Source organism: Rosa chinensis, chromosome 2 (assembly GCF_002994745.2).
Source record: "Rosa chinensis cultivar Old Blush chromosome 2, RchiOBHm-V2, whole genome shotgun sequence".
In the NCBI taxonomy this organism is placed as follows: Eukaryota; Viridiplantae; Streptophyta; class Magnoliopsida; order Rosales; family Rosaceae; genus Rosa; species Rosa chinensis.
In genome coordinates, this window is record NC_037089.1 from 39,210,872 (window position 1) to 39,238,536 (window position 27,665).

A 27,665-nucleotide genomic window follows, 5' to 3' on the forward strand; every position below is an offset into this window, starting at 1 on the left:
TACCCAAACCCCTTTTTTCATACCAAAGCAATTCAATCAATTGAATTCAATATTCAAGTTTCCGAATGAGAACACGATCTCAAAGTGAATTTCCTTTCATTGACAGAAATCAACTAAGGATGACAATCATTGCACCATGCTTGAATTTTCAACATCAAGCTTTGTTTAGAAAAGAACATGATGAACAAGCTTGAATTTACAATTTAGGCCACAATCACTCACTATACAACTGCACTACACTGTCCCCCGGGGAATGGTGTTCCTCTTCTATTTTGGTGACCATCTCTGCTAAGGCCCTCTCCCAAATCCCAGTGTAATCAGCACAGGGTTTTCCAATATAACAATTAAGTTTCTTCTATGATCTATACAGGGTGAGTTGGAGCTTTTAGGTTTTCTATCTGACTCAAAGCACTGTGATAACATTACTCTAAGCAGACTGCAAAGTCACTTCACCAGCAGCTGTTCTCACATAGTCTGCACACGCCTCTGGAGTGTCTTCTTCACTAGGGGGAACCAGCTGCCAGAAGAGTGGCAAGTACTTGTCCCACTCTTTCAGAATAACAGAGCCCTTGCCACTTCCAGTTTTTTCCTTCAACAAGAAATCAGTGAAATAAGTAGAGTATTTGAGTACTGGAATTGTTGACGTGGACCTCACCGAAAATCAAGATTCTAAAATGGCAAAACGTGCAAGGCCGATAATCTTAGGGACTAGTGGGCATATGTTATAATCATAAAAGCATTAATTCGTTGCACTTACAACATGGGCTTCAATAAGGCTCTTTAGCTGCATCTGCCCCACAGGAGCATTGACTCTCTGGATCTTCACAATCTCCCTATTTACCTGTTCAGAGTTTTACAATATAATGTTAAACAGAGCTATGTAAATAAATTGGAATGCAAAAACAACAACCTATAAAAGTTATAATCATGGATAGCACCATGCTGTCATGAATTCTATGACACTGGCCAATAGATGGAGTCAACAAGACAGATTAGCATTTCCCATTTTACAGAAATTCATCATATCTTTAAGTAGATTTCATTTCACAAATGATCCATTCGAAAAAATAATAACACACATACTGACGTTTGTATAAACTAAGGACATTCTAACTTTAGGAAAATCCATATCCAACCCAGATATTCTCTTTTCAACAAGTGAAAAAAAAAAATCAACAGCTAAATTTAAGAACCTGCCTAAACATAATTATCTTTTGAGACATGAGCTTTGTACATTTGTTATGGATAGAACAGTAATTTAGTTGGACTTCAAAGTAATGTAACAGACAGATATACATTTAAGCTATCTAAAAATATGACGAAAAGTGCAAAGCCCTTAATCTTCAGCTGCATGGAGAAGAAATGAGCTACAGAAGACCCTTCATCAACCAAATGGATGCACATTTTATTTCGTATATAGATTTCAAATAATAACAAAGGATAGGATGTTAAGCAGGACGGTATGAGGGATAAAAAAAGTATGAAAGAAGACCTTGGGGATGAAGGAATCGTCCTCATCAAGAAAGTATGCCAGACCTCCAGTCATTCCAGCAGCAACATTTCTACCCACTCTGTCAATTCAAATGTAGGAGTACCTTAAGTATTAACTCTTTACTTCCATATTTTTGTGTCACTATAAAGATGCTATGTAAAGAGATGCTCACTTTCCAAGTACAACTACACAGCCACCAGTCATGTATTCACAACAGTGGTCTCCAGTGCCTTCAACCACTGCTTGCGCAAGAGAGTTTCTTACAGCAAATCGCTCTCCGGCTTTCCCTCTAACAAAGATTTGACCCCCAGTTGCACCATACAAGCAGGTATTCCCTACAATAGTCGCATCCTCAGGGCAAAATCCCGTATTCTCTGCCGGAGTGACAACCAATTCTCCCCCCGAAATACTCTAGCAAAAAATCATTATGCATGTATCAGACTGTTGCAAGTAAAACTCATTGAATCATGCAATAACTGCTCAAACATAGAACAAGAACACCAGTTGGCAAAACTGAATCATCTTATGCAGTAGCTGCTCAAATATAGCACTTGAGAAAATGGGTGGCCAGTAGAGTTAGAAATAAAACCAAGCGAACTTGAATATTAATTATCTAAAGATTAAAACTTATATAATAGAAGAAAAAAAATGGTTCCGAAGACAATGCAGACAATTCAACAAATCTTGTTGAACAATAGACTAGCAAGACACAAAGTGATAAACAGCTGCTAGGCCAATAGTGTCCTGTTAACACCAAAAACTGCAGTAGTTGCTGGATTTATAGCTGAAATTTTTTAACTGACTGAACTAATAGAAAATCAAGTTTCTAGCTTAGCTGAACCTCAAATAGATATAAAGATTTCACTATAGAAAGATACCTTTCCCACATAATCATTTGCCTCTCCAACAAGTCGAATATTCATCCCAGGAGTCAAGAAGCAACCAAATGATTGCCCAGCGCTCCCTGTAAAGCTGAAAGCAATGAAGACAAATGAATTAGCTCGCATCCAAATGAACAGATATGCCGGGCAGATACTGATGATATTTCTATATGTAATGACAAAGCCACATCTTACGTTATGTTCAGCTGCCCAGCAAAACCAGTGTCACCGTACTTTTTGGCAACCACCCCTGCTATACGTCCACAAACAGCACGATCCACATTGTATATCTTTACGGTCTTCTGAACAACTTTTTCATTCTCAATTGCATCTGATATCTGTACAATAACATACAAAATTTCCTCAAATTTTGGCTAATTTTGGCTACACATTGTTATTGATAGAAAATGCTAAAATTGCGGAGCTAATAATTCCTTTCTGTACTTGGTCTAAGAGATAATAGCCTTCAACTTTAACAAATGGTCCAGCACCTATCTTGGAGGGTGGTGCGCTGAAGATTTCTAATCTGAAGAGTGCCATCCTTTGCACAATGTGGTACCTCAGCCAGGGAAGTTTCGAGGGCCCTCTTTACCAGGTCAAATAACTTGTTTTTATCTTTATTGCAAAAATCTTTCCCAAGAGTTGTACTTCTAAAAGCTAATATCCGTTTTCTTTCTGTTCTTTTGTGATTTCAGATTTTACATGTAGTAGATTGTAACTTTTTGTGACGGTTAACTACAACAAAGATGCCATGTTGGAAACTACTAAGTGTGGGGGATATAGTTCTCCCACGCCATAAACATAACAAACATATCTGTAGTAGATTTCTTCTCCAATTTTTGCCTTCCACAAAATACTAGATTCTATTCTCTAGAATCTTCTGTAACCAATAGTTAATACATGAAGCTCCTACTAGTATATAGTTATCCTAATCAGAGACTATCATCAATACATATATCAAATGAGCCATACTGTAACTCAATGCAAAATATGAAAATAACACATGGGCAACACCAGCACATGCCATCACAAATACAAAGAAAATAGGAGCCGATAGTTTAAGTTGTGGATTAGTTTCTCGATAATTTGGTTCTTCTTGGGCTTTTCCTCTCAATATATCGTTGGAAATTTATAGGGTCTAATTTCTATATTTAAAATAAAAAACTAATGCTATTAACTTCAGAAATTCAATGCATACTAAATCTCATAAATAATGCTAGATAAATGCACAAATGCCTAGGAAAACAATAACAATAGATTGAGGCTAGTGTTACAAAACTATAGCCTTAAAACAAGGTTGCCCTCACAGGTATTCAAGGTTTGTTTGGCAAGTGTCTCCCAGAAAATGTTGATAAGCAAGAAACAGCGATCCAGAAACTGTTTGAACTTTCTCTCAAAAGACTCTTAATCTCCAAGTATGAAATGCACTATCAAACTAGAGAAAACTAGGCATGAAATTACTGGGAATCTATATTTGAATGCAATAAAGGTATTTCTATCAATAAGAGAGAATCCACCTGCTAGGAAAAGTTGTAATTCAGAAAAGCCAAGCATGAAACATTTCATATGTTACCAACCTTTCAAACACATTCCAACAGGTATAACCCTTCCAATATTCCATTCACTAAAATAAAAAATTCAATTTTATATTTAAACTTCTAACATATATAACCATGCACATAAGCGATGGATATGCATGTAAATTATAATAGCAATCTGTGGTAGGGCACTATGCTCCATTAGATCAAATAAAAAAAATTGTTTTTCTTCAATAAATAGGGCAATGGAACATTTACTACTTCAACCATCCACGTAAACCTATATTAAAATCCCATCCTATCATAGTGCTCACAAAGCTTTTTGTTTAGAGAAGCAGAAACAAGAGATTGATTAGAAAGATAGCAAGTGTTACCTCTGGATCTCCTAGTAAAATATCATCCAGAACAGGACCGTTAGTATGAACATCCTGATTCCTGATCATGGTACTGCTCCATTTTGGTAACCCGACATTCTGGAACCAAAAGGAGAAGTTATACCAAAAGGAAAAACCATGGTTAAGAATATTAAATGCAAAGAGTAGGAAATTATTCAACCACATACTGATAGAATATAACCGAGATCAAGATGCTGTGTTTTCATTAGAGATATATCTCGTGGTCTAAACAAATCTGTCCGTCCAATTATATCGTCTAACTTCTCATATCCCAACTGTGCCAACATGCCTCTTACCTGGGAAAGATAATAATTAGGAAGAGGAACATATGCATCAACCTTGACAGGTTTAACGATATGGATGTTTTAAAAGTGCAATTATACACTATAAAGAAAAAATTAAATTGAACAGGAAAGCACTAATCCTAAATTAAAAAAGTAAATAAAAGTTATTACCTCCTCGGCAACATACAAAAAAAAGTTGACTAGATCACCAGGCACGCCAGGAAATCGAGCACGCAGTTCCTCTCTCTAAAATAGGGAAATAGAATAACAAATGCAAACCCCATCTCCATTAGAAAGAAAGAAAGATGGTATAATAAAAGACAAAATGGAAAATACACAACATATTCCCAATGATGTAGGACGAGATTGATTTGGTCTTCTTAATATTTTGCCACTTATTTCTTTTTGATATTCCTTGTTGAAACTGACTAGAATCTCGTCCTACATCACCCAAGATCAGAACTTATCACATAATGTGGCTGCTGATGTGTTGCTTGCCATGTTTCTCCCTCACATGCACACCCACCCTGTGCATTTGTCACGTATAGCACGAAACTAAAGGGCAAGCCACATGGCATGCCATGTCATGCAATAGAGCAAGCTTGTAAGAATTCTGGAACAGTATCATTTACTCTCATCAAAATAAGTAGTCCTGATACCTGGCTGGCTACACCAACAGGACAATTATTCGTATGGCAAATGCGGGCCATAACACAACCTGTAGCAATCATTGCCACAGACCCAAACCCGTACTCATCAGCACCCATAGTTGCAGCCATTAGGACATCAACTCCGCTTTTAAAGCCACCATCAACTCTAAGAATGACTCGTTCTCTAAGTCCATTTTTTATGAGTGTCTGTAAAAATTTGAATACCAAATAATTAGATCATGATCAAAAAGCACCAATCAAAGAGCAGTCATCAATTTAGTTCTCATATTTAGTTTCATTGAATCACCTGGTGTGTTTCTGTGAGTCCTAGTTCCCAGGGCCCACCAGCATGCTTAATGGAACTTATAGGACTGGCCCCAGTTCCACCATCATGCCCTGATATCTGCACAGTATAAAGAGTTTTTTTTTTTTTTTGTCTCAGAAAAAAGAGAAAATGATCAATAGAGTTGTCTCCCTCAGTGCCTTTCCCATCTGATGATAAAGCAACTATGCAAGTACTTTTACAATTTAGAAATTAATGTAAGTGATGTTTTCAAGCAAGTACTCGAACAAGCTGTTGATTCAATGCCATATTTTCTTATTAAGGAGAAAATGAACGAATACTGGTGGTCAAACCAAGTTCATTAAGAGGAAAAAGAAACTTACAAAATTAAAGAGGAACCAAGCAAGCCACAAAAGACAAAGACAGCTCTCCGATCTAAATTAATAGGGAAAAAGGAACTGTGGCCAAACCTTCTTAATCTATCGGTTTATAGGGATCAAACTGTAAGTGCACTGTTACAGTAATGGTAGTAATACAACTAATTTACACCGTCATTAGAGAATGTAGAAAATACAAGGGAAGGGTTTTTTTTTTTTTTTTTCCTCTTTCTGTCCTCATTTCAAGAAGAAAAACCGAAGATGTTTGGAAAACAAAACTACAAAAGTAATCAATATATGATGGCTTCAGGTACATTTTGCATAAGTTTTACCATAAAGCCATTAATAGATGCAGAAAGAGCATAAGGATGCTGAGGTAAGTACATAACAGATAAAGATATTTAGTTTTTTTTATTTTATCTAAAGAGCAACACACTCCGTACAAAAAGATAAAAGTCCCTGAGAAGTACCTGTATGATATCAGCATTACCCTTTGCAACCCCAGAAGCAACAGTGCCAATTCCAGCTTCAGCCACAAGTTTCACCGACACCTTAGCTTTAGGGTTCACCTATTTATTCAGCAGAAATTGGTATCTTATCAGAAATCTTTCAACATCTAAATAAGAAATTAAACCCAACCAATTTGCATGATACAATTACCTGATGAAGGTCATAGATCAATTGGGCAAGATCCTCTATAGAATAAATGTCATGGTGTGGGGGTGGAGATATAAGTGGAACCCCAGGTTTCGAGTTTCTCAACCTCGCAATGTATGCACTAACTTTTTTACCAGGCAGTTGGCCACCTTCACCAGGCTTCGCCCCTTGTGCAATTTTGATTTCCAGCTGATCGGCATTGACCAAGAAGGTTGGAGTGACTCCAAAACGTCCTGAAGCAACCTGAAGTTGTTTGAAATAATTATAGGAAATGTAAGAAAATGTAGCCTTTTGTGATGATAGCTCATAGGAAATGCATGATCAACTGTTTCACTAACCATTATCTAGGCAATGCACACCCTAATAAGATTGAAAGATGAGATGCACACCCTAAAAGATTGAAAGATGTCCACTTTCAGTTTCATTTTTTAATATTTCCCTTCTATTGAAATAAGGTAGAAATGGTGATTTGCCTATACTGCCATGAAGTAATGCTATATATAGATGCTGCCATAATGAATTGCTTAACTGATGCATTATGGGATCTCTATTTATTTCAGAGTTAAGTTTCAAAAGGGTGACCTGCTTGATAGCACTTGTAGCAGTATCTCCATTTTGAAGACCTTTTAGATGTGGAAGGGTCGGTGAATACCCATCAACAACATCTGCAAGTGGTTTCCAGCGAATAGGATCCTGAAGAATGATTACACATTGAAACAATGAACTGCTAGTCCAAAACAACACAATAAAAGACAACTGTGCACAATAATTTGCATGTAAAACCTAGACACTTTACCTCACCACCTTCTCCAGAATTGGACTTTCCACCTATTCTATTCATTGCAATGGCTATAGCCTCATGAGTTTCTCTGGAAATAGCTCCAAGTGACATCCCACCAGTGCAGAATCGTTGAACAATGGACACAGCAGGTTCAACCTTTCCCACAGGGATTGGAGAACGATCGCTTTTGAACTCAATGAGATCGCGAAGAACCTAACATCAAATAACAATGTATAGTCAATATCAAATGATAGTCCAATGCTGAAAAGTTTCATGCTATCTTGAGTTGTAGCCTTCATCTTCTAGCTAGCATTTTCAGAGGACATCTTGTCTCGTGTTGTTCTTTTATTAAAAGTAAGTTTTTTAACCAAAAGTACTCACATTAACGGGCCGGTTAGCTAAATGCTGCTGATAAACAGAAAAGGCACTTTCATTCTTCTGTCGAACAGCTTTGTGTAGCAATTTCGACATCTCTGGGTTGTTTCCATGATACTCCCCTTAAAATAAAGAAATAACAAGTAGCCTTTAGTGCTTTTGAGGCTGATAAAAATTTGATCTAACAAAATTACTTGCATGTAACTAGTTCTCGAGTTTATATATGCTGGTATATACTTTTCTGGGATCTTACTAATTTGCATTTAACAATACCAAAGATGACATTATTAGCTAGAAGTTGCAATGCTTTCTGATCACTCAACCAGTTTAACCACCCAACTTTTCAAATAATTGACTAAGAGAAGTCAGGACACAATGTTGAAGGTAACAGCACTTCAAGAAATAAACACATAAACATAACAGTTACCTCCTGGTCTGAATTGTATAAATCCAAAATTTTCCAGTCGTTTAGCTGTATCCTCAGAGAAAGCCTTCACCCAGAAGGACAAAGTCTCCCTCGCCAGCTATAGAACAAAAAAAAAGATGCAAAATGTAAAATCACTGGATACGTGAGTAAGAAGAGTACGATAATTTGAAGACAATATTGTTGTGACAGTCTTCCCATAATATCCTAAGATTGGCTGTACAGTTGAATTCAGTAACCATGCACTCTTAATGTTCATCTGGATCAAATGGAATACCAATCCTTGTCAATTTTGTAAATCAGAAGTGTGTTACGGTGTTACCAATTGAACTGTATACTACGAAGCAGTATGCATCCCACTGTCTATAAAATTATTTAGATGATGACAACATAACCCCTAACAAGAGATGAACGTATAGCTGTAAATAGGTCTCCTGGTTCTTGAGATCAAAATAAATGACTGGATATTAACACAGCATTAAAAATGCAATCCTAGAGCTATGTCTTTTTCATGCTTAAACGGCAAAATGTCTCCCCGAAACTTTCTTTCTGTAACATGTTTTCCCTATTCTTGTATTGCCAGTGTCGCCCCTCTCCTCCCAATCCTGAGTTTGCATCCAATATCCATAAGTGATGTCGGCCATGTGCAGGACATTTACTAATGTGGATGCTAATTATATGCTTTAGTGCAATTTAAAATGTTGAAAGAAAAAATAAATAAATAAACAAGATTCACCTGAAACCAATATAGCACAGCCTAATTGTCAATCACATTATGGAGCCATTAAATCCCATACCCATTTTGAATTGGAGAAGGATGCTATAACAACAAATTAAATAACTTTTATTACACACAGACCCCACTCCAATATTCAAAGCCTCATCAATTTGGTTTTGATATGGGGAGTTCAAAGTGTAACTATGAGGCAGTGGTGTTGGAAAAGGTTTGTGACTTCGTTTTAATTTTGATTTTTGCCATAATAGTGAGTGAGTGGGTGCCACACAGGCAACCTCACGTATACGGAAGTATGGATGGTATTCAAAGGATTTGACAGTGGAACATGGGGATTTAGGGTCATTTAAGAAATAAAATTTCACTGAATTGCCAGCTTGTTGGATGTAATTTTGGTATTTAAGCCTGTTTACAACTTGGATGTTCTTTCAGTTTCCTTGTTCCATTATATAATCATTTAACCCAACTAAAGTAAATATCAAGATTTACCGATAAGTAACGACTGTGATACGAACTAAATTTGTCCAACACAAGTATTGACAATTTACAGAACAATACATGTACAGTGTTTATGTACAGTAGTACAAAATTCTTATCTATACAAATGCATGCATGATCTTATTATAGTTTAATATGCAACCATATTTTGTTTTCTATGATTCTTACCTCATCAAAAGTTAATCCACCAATACTTGATATACTCCCACAAAATGCAAGATCAACAACCTCCTTCCCCAATCCATAAATCTCAAAAATCTGTGCACCGCAATAACTATAGACAGGAAAGAGGTATTAAAGGATTTGAGAAATAACCAATAACACTGACGATGAAACATATAGTAAAACAACTGATGACAAGTTCAAGATGACAGAACAAAAACAAACTACAATTAAAAGGAAAAAACAAAAAAATAAAAATAAAACTGATTTAATACCATACAAAGAAGACAACACAATTGAAAATAGTTTATCTTAATTTTACCTTGAAAGCAACGAGATCCCCATTTTGGAAAGAATTTTAAGAAGACCAGCCGTAACAGCCTGACATGGTAAGAAAGAACCAGTTTATCAGTTTAAAATATCTACATATGCAAAAAACTAGCAATTAATAGTCATCTTGATATAAGTAAGTTCAGCAAACAAGAAAGAGCATATATCGCATTTTCTACAAGAACATTATGATCATCAATTTACTTATGAGTTGTGGCTCAGCTATTGAATAATGTGCAGAATGTAGAACAAGACAGAAATAAGATAAAAAGAAAAAAATTAAAACTATTTCCAACATAATTTGCATAAAAAATTGACCAAAATATGGTTTGCAGAAGTTATTGGAAACGTTTTTGCATAAACTCAAAAACTTGGGAAATTAATATGTGAACAAGAAAAGTTACAATAAAATAGAAGGGCTAAATACAAATTACTACCCTGTACTTTGGGTCTAAAATCATTTCAGTCTCTGAACTTCTAATCATCAAAAACACCCCTGCACTTTCAATTTTGATCTAATACGTCAAATTTGTTAGTTTCCGACAATTGAGTTATTTAACTTGTTAACGTGACTCATATATGGCCTATGTTTTATAATGTGGTGTTGAGGTGGCCTGCATAGTCAATTTAGGAGTGAGTCCTACTATTAAAAATAAATAGTTTTTTCAACAAATAATTCAACTATAACTTGAATCCATAACATAATATTGACGAATTGGACCTATTAGATCAAAATTGAAAGTGCAGGGGTGTTTTTGATGAAATTAGAACTCTAGGGACTGAATTGATTTGGGACCTAAACCACAAGGTATTAACCAGTATTTACCCCTTAAATTAGCATCACCTGTGATGCTGCTTTAGCAAAGTAACAATCAAACTATACAAAGAATTGGCTTCACTTGAATAGAAATTATATATAAAAAGAGAAGTGCACTTTTCACACAATTTACTTCATGTACAATAATGTACTGACCTTGCAGAAGTTCTTTTGAGCCTGTTCAATCGTTACAGTAGGCATCTTCCCGTTCCGCATTAGATTTACTGTTTTATTACTCAGACGCCACTGCCGACATGTCTCCAATGCCAAGTATGGACACACAGCACTGAGAAAATCATCAAAATGTGTAATGTACAGGCAATGAACTTAACATATGGAAAAAGTGACAACAAGACGAGCAAAACAAAAGCTTTCTTTGAAAAGAAACGGCAATATTTAAGTATTAAACAAAACAATGTGTAATAGTAGAGAAGAAATCCACAGCATAAAGTAGATGACAAGAGCAAGAAAATCTTACAACGATATAAAATATACACACCCTTTAAGAATGTAGAAATCCTACACAGCTAAGCTTTTCATGTAATGTGTTATCAAATGAAAAAGTTTGGATAACTTGGAAAGAAAAGAGATATTTTGTGGGCTGTGTGGGTGGAGAGGAAGACAAGCATATGATAATGTGAAGGGCATGGAGGTGGATCATTTATGGGAAAGGGTTTGTTCTTCGGTTCCATTTGGGCAGCTGCATCTTTAGAATTTAATGATTACTCTTTGCCTGCTATCTATTAGATTGGGGTGATTTAACCCCAGTCCTCTGTCTTCATATGCATCATATACTCAAAAAGATGTTTCGAGTTGCTGAGCATTCGTTCAAAGCTTACGGAAAAGGACAAAAAGCTCAAAGATTGTGGAGCTGTTTGTTGATAGCAGTTTTTAAAGTTAATTGGATCAAGAGTACCTGACTCTTGGGTTGGGGATCAGTTTAAATGATCGGTCAGGTTTATGGTCTTCCATTACTGCAGATTTGGGGTTTGGGGGAGGGTTTCTTTATGACTACTTTGCAGGATCTGCTAACTCCTTGTTCCTTTCTTTGGATGTTTTTATTTTTTTTTTATCCCAGAAGAAACAGAACTAAGCACAGTACAGTAGAGGACAAGAAATCCTCAAACTGAGAAAAGAGAATCAGAAATCCAGAAAAAAGGCTTCAAGTGACTTAATCAAGTCAGAGCAGCTTCCCAATCTAGCATTAAGGCTGGCTGATAGGGAATAATCTCCTAACTCTAAGGTCACTGAAGCCCATAGCGCAGACCAGAAGCTCACTCATTCCCAAAGTTTTTCCACACAGACCAGGAAAATCATCAAATGTCCTCCTATTTTGCTCCTGCCAATTTACCCAAAAGACAGCCAACATTCTGCATCTCCATATAATTTTAGCCTTTTACCCCTTCTGAAACACTTAAAACGAACACTTAATAATTCACAGCACCCACTTGGATTAACCCAACTTAAACTAGAGTCACTGACAAATCTCCACCAAATTTGAATTGAAAAAGGACTAGTTGCACGTTCTTTCTTTGGATGTGAACACCCACTAGTTGTATTTTTCTTCAAGTTCTTGAAATTTCATTTCTACTAGGAAAACAAAAACTTCAGTTCACCTCTAACACCAAAACTCTGCCCTGCTGTTTCTTCGTACCAATTTTACCACTAGGACAATTTAAGGTATTCAAATCCAGTACTTATTGGAGTCAAAATAATTCCTAAAATTTTGAATCCATCACAAAGTTAACCTCTAAAAACATATAAAACAAACTTAAAAGTGAACATCAACAAGAGATCAATGTACTGAAAATGTTTGCATACTATGATAATCAACACATATACTCACCCAAGGTTATTAAAGAGAGTGAACAAATGCATTTTTGATGGAGAGCTAATGAAAAAATGCAGGCACCTAGTCTATCTTATGTTGAGCTGTATTTGTCAATGTTTTGCAAAGGTCTGTTTTATAGTAAAATCCATTATAACTAAATTGTTCCTTTTGTTTTTTAATGAAAGTATCATTTCTGATTTTTTTTTTTTTTTAAGTAAATCCTTGTTTCATATAACTTTTAGAATATGGAAGAGTTGCAGATACGATGCTGGAAACACTCCCTACAATTAGAACTGGTGCACAGTTATTTGGTACAAACTTTTCATATAATGCAAAGATGTAATGTGAACCAAATAATAGAGAAAAAGTATTAAAGTAGAGAAAATTTTGCATAGGAGTGATAGGACTAAGAAAATTTTGGCAAAGATCTGTAATCTCAATTAAATGACAAAGACGAGAGTTCAGATTAATTGGTATCACATGCCTAATAAAAATACTCACATAACATTGCTGTCAAATCACTATATGATTATGGATTCCAACTTCCAACAAAAAACTATATATGTCCATTGACCCAGACACCACCAAAACAAGCATGGGAACATCACAGAAGTCATTCACAAAGATTTCACTTAAGGAGAACTGACCTTGCACCATATCCAATCAAACAGGCAAATTGATGAGTGCTAAAGCACTGAGCAGTATCCACTATTATAGAAGCTGACATTCTCAACCCATTTTGAATAAGATGCTGATGAACAGCACCAACAGCAAGAAGGATTGGAATGGCAGGACGAGTTGCTTCCTGAAGTAAAAGGGTAATCATCACAGAATCATTAAAAGCTTTAATATCTATAGAGAGCAATGCCAATCTGATGAAGAAAAAAAGCTAATCACATAAAGAAATCATATTTATTTAGTAAAATCTTCACACATGAGCAACCTATTCTAGCTCACCACATTTTAGAAAATAGAGAAAGTCATACGTTTTGTCCCTTGGTTGCACATTCAGAGAAAGACTTCCCATATTACAACAAGGTCTTACTCCCTTAAAACTATAAATAAAAAATAGATAAATAATAATAATAATAATAATGATAAATTAAAAAATTCAAATGAAAAACAAAACAAACGAACAAAAAAAAAATAGAAATAGAGAGAGGAAAAAGTAACAGAACAGAGTGCTGCAAAAGAAAAGCAAAAAATTACAAAAAAAGCTTTAATGCAATCATCTTTCAGGAAAGTCTAAGATATATGAACATATTATCAATCAGAAAATGAATTTACTCTTATTGTACAGGATAGATCATACAAAAGTTGAATAAAGAACTAAAGAACAAGTTGAAACATATTATCAATCATAAAATGAATTTACTCTCATTGTACAGGATAGATCGTGCAAAAGTTGAATAAAGAACTACAGAACAAGTTTTGCATTAGTATACAGTGAACCTAAATTGGATCCTCACCAACTCATCAGACCGGTCAGACAGAACAAGCAATTGGCAACCATTTTGAACAGCATCATCAGCAGCTTCACAAAGCTTATACAGCGTTTTTTCCAAGGAACCATCGACCCCTTTATGAATATCAAAAAATGTAGGTAAAACTTGGGGTTTTAGCTGAGCATCCTTAAGCAATGACTCAAGTTCTCCTTCATTGAGCACAGGACTGGACAAGATAACCTGGTCCAAAACATAATAAATAAATTTACTTTGCTAGATCTACATCCAAAAAATAAAAAGGGAAGTTTTCGCTATAATCACTTCAACAATATTATGGTTGCAATCAAAGTATAACTAAGGAAAGAGCTTAACAAACCTGCGATGCATTTTCAGGTCCAACCTCCAAAATATTTTGTCGCTTTCCAATGTTGACTTCAAGAGACATAACTAACCCTTCTCTTAGAGGATCAATGGCTGGATTTGTAACCTGCAAAGAACAAATTATACACGACTTTATTAGATCATAACACCAAACAGAATCAAAGTCGTTAGATATGTCTTGGGATGCAATATACAAGATGGTACTACTCCAGTGTGCACTTGAGTAGTATATTATAAAAATTATGTTGATTTACCATGATTTTCAAACTCAAGTTATTAGGATGTGGGTTCATGCTATAAATAAAATGGGCCTAACATGTGTAGTCATAGAACTAAACAGAAACCCAAGCTATCATATCTATTTAGGTTACTATTGCTCCTGAAAGCACAAAAATTGCTAGGAGATGTCAGCCAAAATTGTTTTGGTGTCGAAATGCTACCAAAATAGTTCTCCAAGGTTAGCAAGAGGACATATTGAACAGAACAGACATAGTAACTGCATCCAGATTAGTGTATTCTTATCCCTAAACAGACAAGGAGGCACTTTGAAAATGTTAAAACGGAAAAGAAGAAGGGAATACAATACAATGCTAAAGTAGAGAAAACTATGAAGCTAAGTACCAAACCTACCGCAAACAATATAAATCCTAATCTGATTTGGAAGTCCTACTCTGTTTAATTTTAATAATTTCATATGAAACTATGTACATTTCTTTAACAGTAATTATTATTTACAACCCCCACACTTATGAAAGACTGATTCTGTTCTACGCATTCGAGAAGCTATTTTAAGTATCTATATAACCAAATTAAACTCAAAGATGTTTGTTTAGATCAATGATAAGAAAGTTTATATATAGAATAAAAAAGACTGCTCAGATTAAAAAGGCAGTTATTGTCAGCAGAGGTAAGATTGGCAGCCAGCTTCCAGACTCAATTACATATGTAAACAAATTAACAAACCTGCGCAAACCGTTGCTTGAAATAGTCATATAGCATATGTGGTCTCTGAGATAAAATCGCCAATGGAATATCATCGCCCATGCAAAATGTAGGCTCCTTCCCTTGTGAAGCCATTGTCTCGATAACCATTTGGACATCCTCACTCGAGTAACCAAATGCCCTGCTCCCGTGAAGTACAAAATATATAAGCCAACTCAAGAAAATGATTATTTAACCGTTACAAAGTAAAATCTTGGCCATCACAAAACACTGGACATGACGGTCAAATAGACCTAGTGAAATCAAGCAACCCAGTAGCATCAACAGGATACAATAGATAGAAATTAATTTTCCATTTTCATAATGCAATATTATCTCCTAAGTTTTCACTCTCTACTTTCCAAAATGCAATTTTGTTTACTAAGCTTTTGTTCTTACCAGTTCCTGCAAACTAAACCTTAAAATTTTCTCTGAGGTTCCAGTGCCCAAATGTGACATTATATATGCAAGTATTACTTTTCCTGTGGAAATAGATCAGACTTATTACATGCTCAGAATTTGTGTTCCAAAAGATGATAAAGCAGTTCCAAACCAGGACAAAAGGTGAACTCAACAAAGCTAAAGTGATTGTATTTTCCTGTATGTATTGTTTCTTGCACATATATGCAAAACAGAGATTAAGTACATTTACAGACCCCATTATCTTGATTCAACAATTATAGTAAAAGAAACCCCACAAAACGAGAACATTTACTTCTACAGTTAGAGAAATTGTGCTCTTCTGGTCCATAGCACAAAATAAGCAATTAGAAAAACACATCAAACCTTTCAGTAACCTGACCTAAGAGGCAGTGTGGTCTTTCTGAGGCCAAGTGTCATTTCTATGCAATGTCCAAAGAAACGTCTGTGCTCATGGTTTATGTTTGGGTGCCATTTTTGGTAAATCCCCAAAGAAAACACCCTTATCAAGACTCAATACAGAAACCGTAACCTACAGCTGCCTGGCAAATATAGAAAAAAAAAAAACTAGACTTGGAAATCCACCAGAGCATAGGGGCCACAAGGCCAGCACCAGCACTCCTCTACACAGCTGCACCTCTATGCACCTTTAAAGAAATAAACGATCTTTTCTTTCTATCCAGAGAACCCAAATAACAGCCTCAGAATCTCATTCAGGAACTTCATCAGCTCTGCGCCCAGTTCTGGTGGGGGAGTACAGAAGAGAAGAAGGCTATGCACTGGAGGGCTTGGGATGAACTTTGTAAACCCAAAAGCATGGGAGGTATGGGTTGCCGACATCTTTTTGCTTTCAATTTGGCTATGTTAGCTAAGCAAGGGTGGAGGTTACTTCAAAGTCCTAACTCTTTGATTGGCCAGCTTTTCAAAGCTCTATATTTTCCCCATAGTAATTTTTGGGAGGCTACTTTAGGCACACAGCCTTCCTACGCTTGGAGAAGTATTTTGCAGGGTCGTGATATTCTAAAGGCTGGTATTAAACGACATATTGGGAATGGTTTGACTACCAATATATGGCTGGACCCGTGGTTAATGGATGAGGATTTGAGTGCTTTTTTCTCAAATCGAGTGACTCTTGTGGCTGATCTGCTTAGTTCTCCAGGTGTGTGGAATTCTACATTATTATCCGAGTTATTTCCTGCTCATATTGTTCAGAGGATCCTCTCCATTCCTCTTAGCCCCCGGAACCATGAGGATAGGTGGATTTGGGGTGGTGATAAAAGAGGTCGGTTCACGGTTAAATCGGCTTATCATATAGCTCGAGATCGGATTCTTGAGGATTCTTCCACACCTAACCCAAGTGCGGCACTTTGGCGTCAGCTGTGGAAAGCGCCAGTCCCAGGTCGTGTCAAGATCTGTGCATGGAAAGCAGCCTCCAATGTTCTTCCTACTCGGAGTAGGCTTAGTGAACGTGGTATTGATTTGGATACCCAATGCCCACTCTGTGACGAAGAAATAGAGACTCCTCTTCATGCGGTTCGTGATTGTCCCCATGCTTCTAGTTTGTTTCAAGGTGCCAACCTCCCATTATTCTTGGCCCCTACAAGTGTTGCAGATTGGCTCCTGTTAATCTCTTCGTCATACCCCAAGATCTTTGCCTCTTTCTTGATGATTTTGTGGGCTACTTGGAGGAATAGAAATGCTAAGGTTTGGGAGGGCGATTTTCAACAAGCTTCACAGATTGTCCCACTGACTTTGGGTTGGTTGGAAGAATATAAAGCTGCTCTTTCTTCTACCCGGTCGGGTTTGGCTGCTAGCCCGATTCCCAGGTGGAAGAAGCCTCCAATGGGTTTTGTAAAACTGAATGTTGATGCTGCATTCAGTCAAGTTTCAGGTCACTCGGGTTTAGGTGGGGTGTTTAGAGACCATGACAGGGCTTTTCTTCATGGGTTTCGGCACTCCATAACAATAGCTCAATCAGCTCGGCATGCGGAGCTGCTGGCATTGGTTCTTGGGGTGCAACTGGCTATTGAACACCATCTTACGCCCCTAATGGTGGAGACGGATTGTTTGGATTTGGTGTCCGCATTATCTTCTGCTGCACTGGACTGTTCGGAACTCTTTTTTTTGCTAGAAGACTTGCGAGCTCTGTTGAATGAGGCTTTGGATGCTCGTGTCCTCAAGGTTGGAAGACAGGCTAATGGTGTGGCTCACATCTTGGCTCAGGAAGCCAAGAATATTGATTTTCAGATAGATTTCTTTTCAAATATTCCTCTGTCTGTGGAGGCTATATTAATCTTGGATTGTAATGATGCTCAATCAATGAATTAGTCTTTCATTCCCCTCAAAAAAAAAATAACAGCCAACGCACGGAAGTTTATTCTCATTTTATCATTGTAATCACCAATTCTACCTTAGTTTTGCTATGGTAGAATGTCAGAAACTATGGATCATTGTTGCCAATGAAATAGAAGACTCACTGTTGTCGTCTCAGTATTGCATCATTGTCCGCGATTGTGGATGAAAGGAAGTTCACAGTCTTTAAGGTCCGCATGTTTTCCTGCACCCACTTTCCATATGGATTTGACAAAGCCACTCGCTTCTTAACTTCTGTGTTCTCATAAACCTGCAATTTGAAAGCTTAAGAATTTAAATTAGCTCTAAAGGAGCCAATCCTAGATAATGAGTTCTACAGCTGAAAATAAGAGAATGTTTGATAAAAATTATATTTTGGAAGAAAACTGAGAAGAGCAAATATCTTCAACCTGTGTATTCTCATGACCAAGAATATGAAACACTCAGATTGAAACACAGGCATTATGCAATTCCAAATCCAGTTCTCACTTCCTATTTCTTATTATGAACACATGCATTGACATTGTACATTTGAAAGAAATGATAGGAATAGCTAAACCGTTTCAGTCAAGGACTTCTAGAGTTGAAAATGTAAATGATACATTATAAGAGAAACAATTTTATTTCTTTTCAAGGAACAGTACAATTGTGGATAAGCAATCCACATCAAAAGCAAACGAAACAACCCAAATACATTAGACTAAAAACAAACCAAACAAAACTCACTCCACCACAGCTAGCAAATTGAAAATTTTACTTGAGACAGAAACCCTCAGTAGCATCTGCAGAAAAACAAGCCCAGAAAGCAGCCCAAAATTTGACTCTTGATCCAAAGCTCCTCCATAACAACCACTAGAAAATCTCAAAGATACTCCTACAAAACTCCATCAATACAACAACAAACACCTCTACAGAGTACCCTTCCCCAAAGCCTTGAACTGAATGCTCAATAATTCCAAGCACTAAAGCATTCTTTTGTATCCGCAATCTCCTCCCCTACTTTATTAAAGTACGCACAGGAGTATGGAAGACCAGACAAAGCATTTTCTTTTGTACCCCATTGCAAGTATTGACACTGACTCAAGCAAGCCACCAAAAGTCTGGGGTGCCTTCGAATTCCAAATCTGGAAAGCAGGCGGTAAAAGAAAATGGCAGGTGCTTTCCCATTACACCAAGTATGACCACCACTGACCAGGTCTATCCCTCATTACATTCCTAATTCCCTTATCTGCATCAAAACCACTTAATTCTCTCCAACAGGTGCTACATCAATGCACCACCTGCAACACACATCACCCCCCCAACCAGTTGTCCTCTTGAAGTCTAGTCCTCTGCCCATTACCCATCACCCATCACAAACTCACAACAACATACAAAAGATGCCCATTCCACATAGCATCTGATGCCAACAGAGATTTCCACAACCATTTTACCTAAAGTCTGCTGTGCCTTTTATTTCAGGTGTTGGATCACCTACTAACTCCTGATGGCTCCAATGCCTCATAAGCATCTAGTGGCACTTGTTAATGATCAGAATGAAATGTTCTGATATTCTTAAAGTACCCAACTCTTAATAATTGAGTGTCTACTGTATTTTCTCCCCAAAAAAAAAAAAAAAATTATCAATGACTCGCAGTTTGAAAACAATTCTCTAGGAAAAATATTCCCAAACTTTAGAAGTATATAAATAGGCAAGTTCAATTTATTTCTGGATTTTATTGACTCACAGTTTCTTCACAACCAAAATCCACCTAATAACAGCAGCAAGATAAATCAAAATATAGTCGTGCAAACTTGATCTATAAATAAACCCTAAGTTATTAGTTACTTTGTACTACCATCCTCGCAAACATATCCAAGCAACAATAATATAGAGGAAACATACAACAGGAAAAAAGAAAAAATAAATAAATAAAGTGTTTTACAAACCTGACCACTTAGTAAGTCAACAGATATCATCATTCCAGGACCTAGACGACCTTTCATTGTAACTTTTGAATCATCCACTGGAAGAACCCCAACCTGGACAAGATAAAGAACATACCATGTTAATCACATCCAACATATTATGCAACAGCAGTGGAACCTAAAATCTCTTTTGTTATGTATAACTGGAGAAACCAACTAGCGATTTATTCAAATGCTTTTCAGAGCCTGGATGTGCTTCTTTAGACATCCGTTTGTTGCTATCATACAATCCATGATTATATTTTGGCTTGCTCCAACCTAGTATGTTTTTTTTCTTTTTGGTCAAGTAGCTAAACAATTTGCTGTGGAAGGTTTTTCACATCTTTCTTTGCCACATTTTCTATTGTTTCTTCATTAGGTACCTCAGGTTCTTTTCATTTGTCTTATGTTATTTCCATGCCCAGACTTGCACCCGCACAACTAAGATATGATTTGGCTCTATACCAGTTGATGTAAGATAAAAAGAATCCAATCACACTCATGTGTCAAAAAATAAAATCTAGTCCCAAACATCAGAAGCAACAATGAACAAAGCAGCAAATAAATCAAACAATAGCCATGAAAAAACAAAACCTCCTAAGAGATAGGGCATTTCCAATGGAGCTTAGACTGTTTTTTGTATCCAAGGAAAACACAGATACCCAAGGCAACACCAAAATCTAGCTTTGTTCCAAAACAAATCCACCAACTCATCATCATTAAGTTCAAATGAAATTGTTACTTTCCGTACTTCGTCAGATTCTGAACTCACTATCCGACTTCTACTATTAGTGACCGCCTTTAGAAATCATTAATGACCAGGAACAGTAAACAGTATTACCAATTATCTGTCCTTCTCTTTTTTGGATAGGAAAAAAAAATTCAATAAAAATTAACAAATATATCACTCTCCAGGCTAAAGTTAATCTCAATCCAGTGGCATACTGGCACGAGCCAATTTTGTGCTCACCCAAAAGCTAGTAATTCATCTAACACTTTAAAAAGGTTCATGCAAATAGAATAACTAAAAAACACCAAACGAACCTCAGATGCGACATAAACAACGTTATCAGATGTCCGCCAATATCTAGCAGGCCGAAGTCCATTACGATCAAGACATGCCCCAACTGTTTTTCCATCACTGTACCACATAATTTATATTAGCAACAAACAGAAGAAAGCTGTATAGTCCAAAATAAATAAATAAATAAACTATAATAAACAAATAAAAGTGACTTCCTGCACAGAAATCAAGTCTGTTGCATTATAAATTATTAAGGCAAGGCTTAACGTTTCTGATGCGGAATTTGCAAGCATCTCTTAAGCCAAATGTACAATTTTGAACAATTCAAGGAAATTCAACTATAGGGTAAATCAGATTGATCAAAGAGATACGTACCTTTGCCACAACTACTAGTTTAGAGATACGCAAAAATAAAAATTGAGTTGATGTTTTTATTGCCTTTACAATGGAGAGTTGACTTTAAGCTTTACCTGAATAACAATAAAGCAGGTCCATCCCAAGCCTCCATCTGACCCTTGTAATAGTCATAAAAATCAACCACCTAAAAGAAAATAAATAGAGTTAAGTAGAGACACAGTATGTTCAAAATGTGGGATAACTATTCTAAATACAAGAATTCTGGTCAAGATCTAGATGTTGAGTGAAAAATATTTTCCTGTCTCTGTATTCTCAAATTCTGCTACTCATTAAAATAATAACGACATTTATCAGCTAAACAAAGCAAATAGAGAAAATCAAAATATCTTTTATGAATATCTAACTGCACCACCAAACAAAAAATGATGTGTTAAACAAAGGGAAAAAAAAAACATGTAATATGACTACATCACTTCCATAGAATCTCACGAGTTAACAGTGAAAACTAAGAAAACTAATACAACCAGATGCTTTATTCATAATGAAGGCTTTCTAAAGTAAACAGACATAAGAACGCGTAGACTGGGGAATTAAAAGGATACTTCTAAAACTAAACAGACCTTAAGACACAAAGGACATCTGGGTAGTATTTTGAGACATAGAGTCACTATTTACAGCTCAGCATGTAGCTCCCCGGTTTTATGCTCAGCTCATAACCTGGGAGCTGGACCTAAATTCTGAGCCATGAATGAGATTCGGAAAAAAATAAATAAATAAATAAAAGATGTAAAATTCAACCCTGGGGAGATGTAACTGTCTCAATTGCATGTAACTGTGACACAAATCAAATTGAAACTAAAAGCTGGGGGGTGATCAGAAAAACCATAGACATTTAGGGTGCTAAGAATTAATGCTGCCCGAACACACAAGAGCTATGTATCAGGAGAGGGGAGACAAAATATGGTAGTACAATACAAGTACAACACCATTTATACTTTAAACAAAATGGTGAAGCATCATCTTAGTGTACCTCTGGATAGTTAATCATCAGAGTTGGATGATTTTTGTATCCCTCAGGGACAAGAATCATCAGAGCCTCCTCAGCAGTCCGGCCACTTCTTAGTAAGAACTACAAACAGAAGGAAAATAATAATAAATAAAACAAAGTAAAGGGAATATTTTAACTTAAAAGCAATTATTTAACTATAAAAAATAAAGATGGTCCATTTATTAATAACCGAGACAATGTAGGAGCATCAGTAGGAATGTGAGATTGTCGGTGTCCAGAAATAAAGGCATGGTTGTCAAAGATAGCAACAAAAAACAAAAGGTTCCAAGCATGGCTCATTTTAAATGTCTCTAATTAGTTCGAAACAACTAGAATTTAGTTTCATCTTCCAACATCAAACAAATATGAACAATTAAAATTGGCAAAGAGATACTACAACAAATTATCACACTCATAATGCTTGAATTTCCGTAAACATAAACCACCAAGTTGCATTTATATATAATTCAAGCAATACCAGAATAAGCATCAAGAAAGTTATAAGTAATACAGCATTGGTTGTTAAAGCAAGGTTTGTCATGCAATGGAAATACTAGACCCACTTCAGAAAAATAAAATTATAAAAAAAAAAAATTACATAGGAAGCCAACTTAAAAGTCTTTAGGTTTGTAATGCAATGGAAATACTGGACCCACTTCAGAAAAATAAAATTTAAAAAAATAAATAAATAAATACATAGGAAGCCAACTTAAAAGTCTTTTACGAGTTAGTTATTAGTTTTAATTTTTTACTGATTTATTTCCAATGGGTCATTATATAAACAGAACTCTTTGAATTTATTATAATCGATAATCAGCTATATTGCTTAGCTCATACTTCAGCCGCACTGTCAAGATTCGCAGAGTCTGAACCCTTTGGATTGCCATATGGACGAAGTTCATTTTCACGATCATGCCATACAGGTGACTTCAGTGAGGCTTCACGTGATTGCATCCAGTTCAAGTTCCCCTGAAATAGAAATGTGGTGTCATCTTAAAAAGAGGTAAGTGCAACTCATAGAACCAATTTAAACCCTAAAATCTCAAATGACTTTTCAAGTTATAAATACAAACCTGTATGGTGTTGATCTCTCCATTGTGACCAAGTAACCTCATTGGTTGTGCAAGGGGCCATCTAGGAGTGGTATTTGTGCTATACCTTCGATGATAGATGGCAAAAGCGGATTTATAAAGGTCACTTTGGAGGTCAGAATAAAATAAACCAAGAACTTCTGAGCGTAGCATTCCTTTGTAAACTATTGTTTGATTGGACAAAGAACAGAAATAAAGATCACTGCCCCAACTTTCTGAGCTTGCTGCTCTTTCGATTAACTTCCGGCATATGTACAGTTCTCGCTCAATGTCCTCAACTTTTTCCTCTTTAACAACTTTGACGAATACCTGTTGTATGCTGGGCATTGTTTCTTTTGCATAGAAACCAACTATAGCTGTATTCACTGGAACAGGTCTCCACCCAAGCACTTCAAGACCCTCTTGTTTAAAAATATTCACAATAGCTAAAGAAAGAAACAGAAACAAAACAAAATAATATTACGGTCAAACCACATACTATATTGAAACAAACTTTTGCTCACAACTGACAAACTGAAGCAATGGATAAACAGACAAATAGTCGAAAAGTGAAGGTAGACAAGGTAAATGGTAGAATGAAACAATAGATGGGGACAAGAGGTCCACATTCCACAAAGAGAAAGGGATTCGAAAAAATTAGGAGAACAATAAACTTAACCCAATAAATAGAACTCAAATCTTATAAATAAATATTTCTTAATGTAATTGACAAAGATTTCCGTTAAGCATTGAAAACCCTTTTTCCTCTCACATCCTGTAGTTTTGCTGCTCTTAATACATCGATCAATATTGGTCATTCGATTAATGTAAAAAATTATGGAGCAAAAAAGAAAAAACAGGTCTTGAAATAGAATTTTTGAAAACTACCATCAAGCCTCAAGTCAGTTTTGAGAACAAACTACTCAATGTGGTAGAATAAACTGTAGGTTAGGACGGTTTCTTTATTCCTTACCCCTCTTGCTAGAAAAAAAAAATTCTTTCTTTTCCTTTTTTTTTTTTTCTGGAAAGGAACAAATGTATTAATCACAGTCACAGAGAATGATACAATAAAAGTGGACAGACACCACAAAGCTAATCACATGCAATTAGCAAGTTGCAGACTAACCAACCTAATCATGTTTGTAACGTTAGACTACAGCTGCCGTCCAGACTAATAGTACATAAGATAGGTTAGAGTCTTTGAAGTGTACCCTCTTACTAAAACATGAGCACAAACGTTTGTTTCAGTGTCTACTACAGCAAGCAAAACAATCTGGAAAGAGATCACAGATCACAGATCACACATCATGCTTACTCAACGTGAGGCCAGAGAGCAGATAAAAAATTCTGTCAAGACGGCTGAATTAGCCATCTTTAAAGCCGATAAATTACCAAACACACTAATTACTGTATACACAAAAAGAACTGGAACATACTAACAACACTATGAAGGACAGGTTGTTGAATTTGGAAGGTTGGTGTGACCATTTAAGTGCCAATCTTTACCTGGATGGGGGGATTCATGAGAAGCTTAATACTATACAATCCAAGGAAGTCCTTACATGTGCTTATCCCCACTTTTAAGTGCTTCATTAAGAGGGGACAGTGCTTCACATTCTAGCAGTTGTTGGTTCTTGTTGGTGAAAAGTTCTTCAATTTAGAGGTAACTACTCTTTTTTAAGAAACATAAGATTTTTTTATGAAGAAAGAGAGACTGGATTTTGTTCTGGATAGAATTAACTTTTAGCTTCTCTTTGGAAATCTTTTTTTATTAAACATTCTAGAGATAATTCCTGTTTCATCTTGTTTGAGGGTTGGGGTGGTTGACTTGAGTTGCTTTGTATTTTGGGTATTCTCTTCACATAGAATAATAAAGATCTTATGACAAATAATAAATAACCACATAATATGGACAAATCAGAAATCAGATTATTGTTTGAGATTCCTTTTCTTATACTAACTATCAGATAAAAAATTGTCAGGACAGGTGCACATTTCATGCAAAATTGAATAAGATCATTCATCGTTAAAACAAAAGGAAGTTATTGTCAATAATGTAATTGACAGTAATCACCTTTTTTGGCTTCTTTCATAAGGTTGTCCTCTTTGGGGAGGAAAATCATTCCAACACCAGTGTGTAACTTGTCAAATGATGCAATCCCTTGCTTGTCAGCCCAATTGTTAAATAGATCCCATGGGATTGAACTCATCAATCCTGAACCATCACCAGAGTCATTATCTGCTCCACAGCCTCCACGATGTTCCATGCAGCCAAGAGCTGTAAGAGCATCCTTAACAATGCCATGAGATGCTTTGTTGTCCAGATTGGCAATGAATCCAACTCCGCAAGCTCCTCTTTCTGATATTATATCTTTCAGGTCCGCAACCTGTTGAACATGGAATCAGATTTCTACAGATAACTGATTGAAAATACAACTCATTCAAATGCATGACAAGTAAACCTTAAACCAAAAATGGAAAAATAATAATAATAATAATAAAGAAGAAGGCAATAGAAACTGCAAGTTTCTGACAAACTTTCTTGAAAGACAGTTATAATGCATTTCTGATACGTGTGGAAGTAATTTTTCATAATTCTTCTGAGTTTTGTATGAAACAAAAAAAAAAGAATAATTATACTGAAACTCATCCATATTTTCTGAACACACTAAGAAATTTCAAATCTACAAGCAGTCCAGATTTTAGGAAAACACTAAGAAATAACAGGTAATGGATAAGAAGTCCACAAAAGACACAAACAAGATCACCGGAAAACACTAAGAAATAGCAGGTAATGGATAAGAAGTCCATAAAAGACACAAACAAGATGACCGGAAAACACTAAGAAATAGCAGGTAATGGATAAGAAGTCCATAAAAGACACAAACAAGATCACCAAAGCCCAATGGTGGAAACATAGTTGAAGTAAAGGTGAACCATGCCTCAGCAATCCAAGATTCTACAATTCCTTTGCCACACGTGATATTGTGTCTCTAACAAATGCTTACTCTTATTTTGTATCTTTCAAGAAACACAGTACAGGGAACAAGATGTCGCCTGATCTACCAGGCAACCTGGTTTACAAGTCGAAACAGTAACAATCACCACTGATCATTTCACCTATAGTTTTAGATTGGAAAGCAGTTGTAACTCACGGTTCTTTCTTTGTCTAAGCAGGTTTCACAAAGTTGAGACCTCAGGTTTGTTGGTCTAACTCAGGTAGCTTCTATATTTTTGTGGACTCCTTCTCCACTTTAACTTAATCAAATAAGGCTGCTTCTCTGAACTAAACTCCTTTCTTCCTCTCCATCCAAATTGTCCCAGCTCAACCCCTTCTCCAAAGAGCTAAGGCGTAAAAATAAATAGTTCACACACTAAGAACTAATGCAATCCGATATCTGAAATGACTGATCCTCATTTCTTGGGGGCTTTAGAAAACAATCTAAGCATGAGGAAGGGAGCAAGTGTTGTATTATTAGTACTGTTGGACTATGACACTCCTATTTCCTACACAGGTGATAGAATAGTTTTGCGCTCTATGAACAAAGTTAGAAGCAGTTGTGCATTTAAGATAGAGAAGTAGAGAGCCAAAGGAAGAGTGGCTTAGAGACGAAGTGATTAAAACGGCGTCGTAGCAGAAAAATACCTGGGGTTTGGAAGTAGTAGTAGGAGGAGGAGGAGTTGAGTGATCGGTAGAGGAGGGTCCAAGGTCGAGCACGGCTTTGGAAACGAATTGAGGGAAGCTTGTCCGTAGAGGCTGGGATGCTCCGTTGAATTTACGGCGAGTCCTCTTTGATTTGCAGTAGCCGACGAAATCGACGAGAAAGAGTCCTTTCGTCGGGGAGCGGCCATTGGAGGAGTGAAGCAGCTGAGGAACAGGAGCCAGTGACTGCAACGCTGCCATTGGAGGAGAGTGAAGCAGCTGAGAGAGGCGTTTGTGGAGAATGTGGAAATGTGGTGAGGAACTGAGGATTGAGTTTGTGTGAGTGAGAGAGAGAGAGAGAGAGATAAAAAGAGATGAGAGAGAGGTTCGGAACCAACCACCCGCCCCACCTCTCGCGTCTACTTCATCGTCTTCGTCTTCTTCTTCTTCTTCGCTTTCTTTTCTTATTTCTTTTCTTTCACTCTCTTA

At 36.4% G+C, this 27,665-nt stretch overlaps 1 protein-coding gene across 1 annotated transcript; it reads right to left on the reverse strand.

The window, feature by feature from the left end:
* Positions 1–27,437, reverse strand: LOC112188077 (ferredoxin-dependent glutamate synthase, chloroplastic). Its single transcript, XM_024327102.1, has 33 exons — positions 27,180–27,437; positions 25,608–25,920; positions 23,537–23,979; positions 23,301–23,432; positions 22,446–22,544; positions 21,529–21,599; positions 21,079–21,175; positions 20,017–20,109; positions 18,213–18,358; positions 15,298–15,457; positions 14,330–14,440; positions 13,978–14,193; positions 13,156–13,313; positions 10,834–10,963; positions 9,853–9,911; positions 9,537–9,642; positions 8,141–8,237; positions 7,720–7,835; positions 7,354–7,551; positions 7,140–7,250; positions 6,561–6,800; positions 6,371–6,469; positions 5,548–5,643; positions 5,250–5,447; positions 4,762–4,836; positions 4,474–4,602; positions 4,286–4,384; positions 2,569–2,711; positions 2,371–2,464; positions 1,665–1,903; positions 1,493–1,571; positions 758–841; positions 1–589 (listed from the first exon to the last, which is right to left on the reverse strand). Exons 1-33 carry the CDS (start codon positions 27,435–27,437, stop codon positions 428–430), a joined length of 4,851 nt encoding a protein of 1,616 aa, XP_024182870.1. The 3' UTR covers positions 1–427.
* Positions 27,438–27,665: the final 228 nt, after the last annotated feature.

Excerpts from the sequence above, each read along its gene's own strand:
- LOC112188077 (XM_024327102.1), bottom strand. The coding sequence starts at position 27,437 with ATGGCAGCGTTGCAGTCACTGGCTCCTGTTCCTCAGCTGCTTCACTCC. Across the intron at positions 18,359-20,016 it reads TTGACTTACTAAGTGGTCAG|GTTTATGAGAACACAGAAGT; the intron begins GTTTGTAAAACA and ends TTCAAATTGCAG. Across the intron at positions 5,644-6,370 it reads GTAATGCTGATATCATACAG|ATATCAGGGCATGATGGTGG; the intron begins GTACTTCTCAGG and ends TATACTGTGCAG.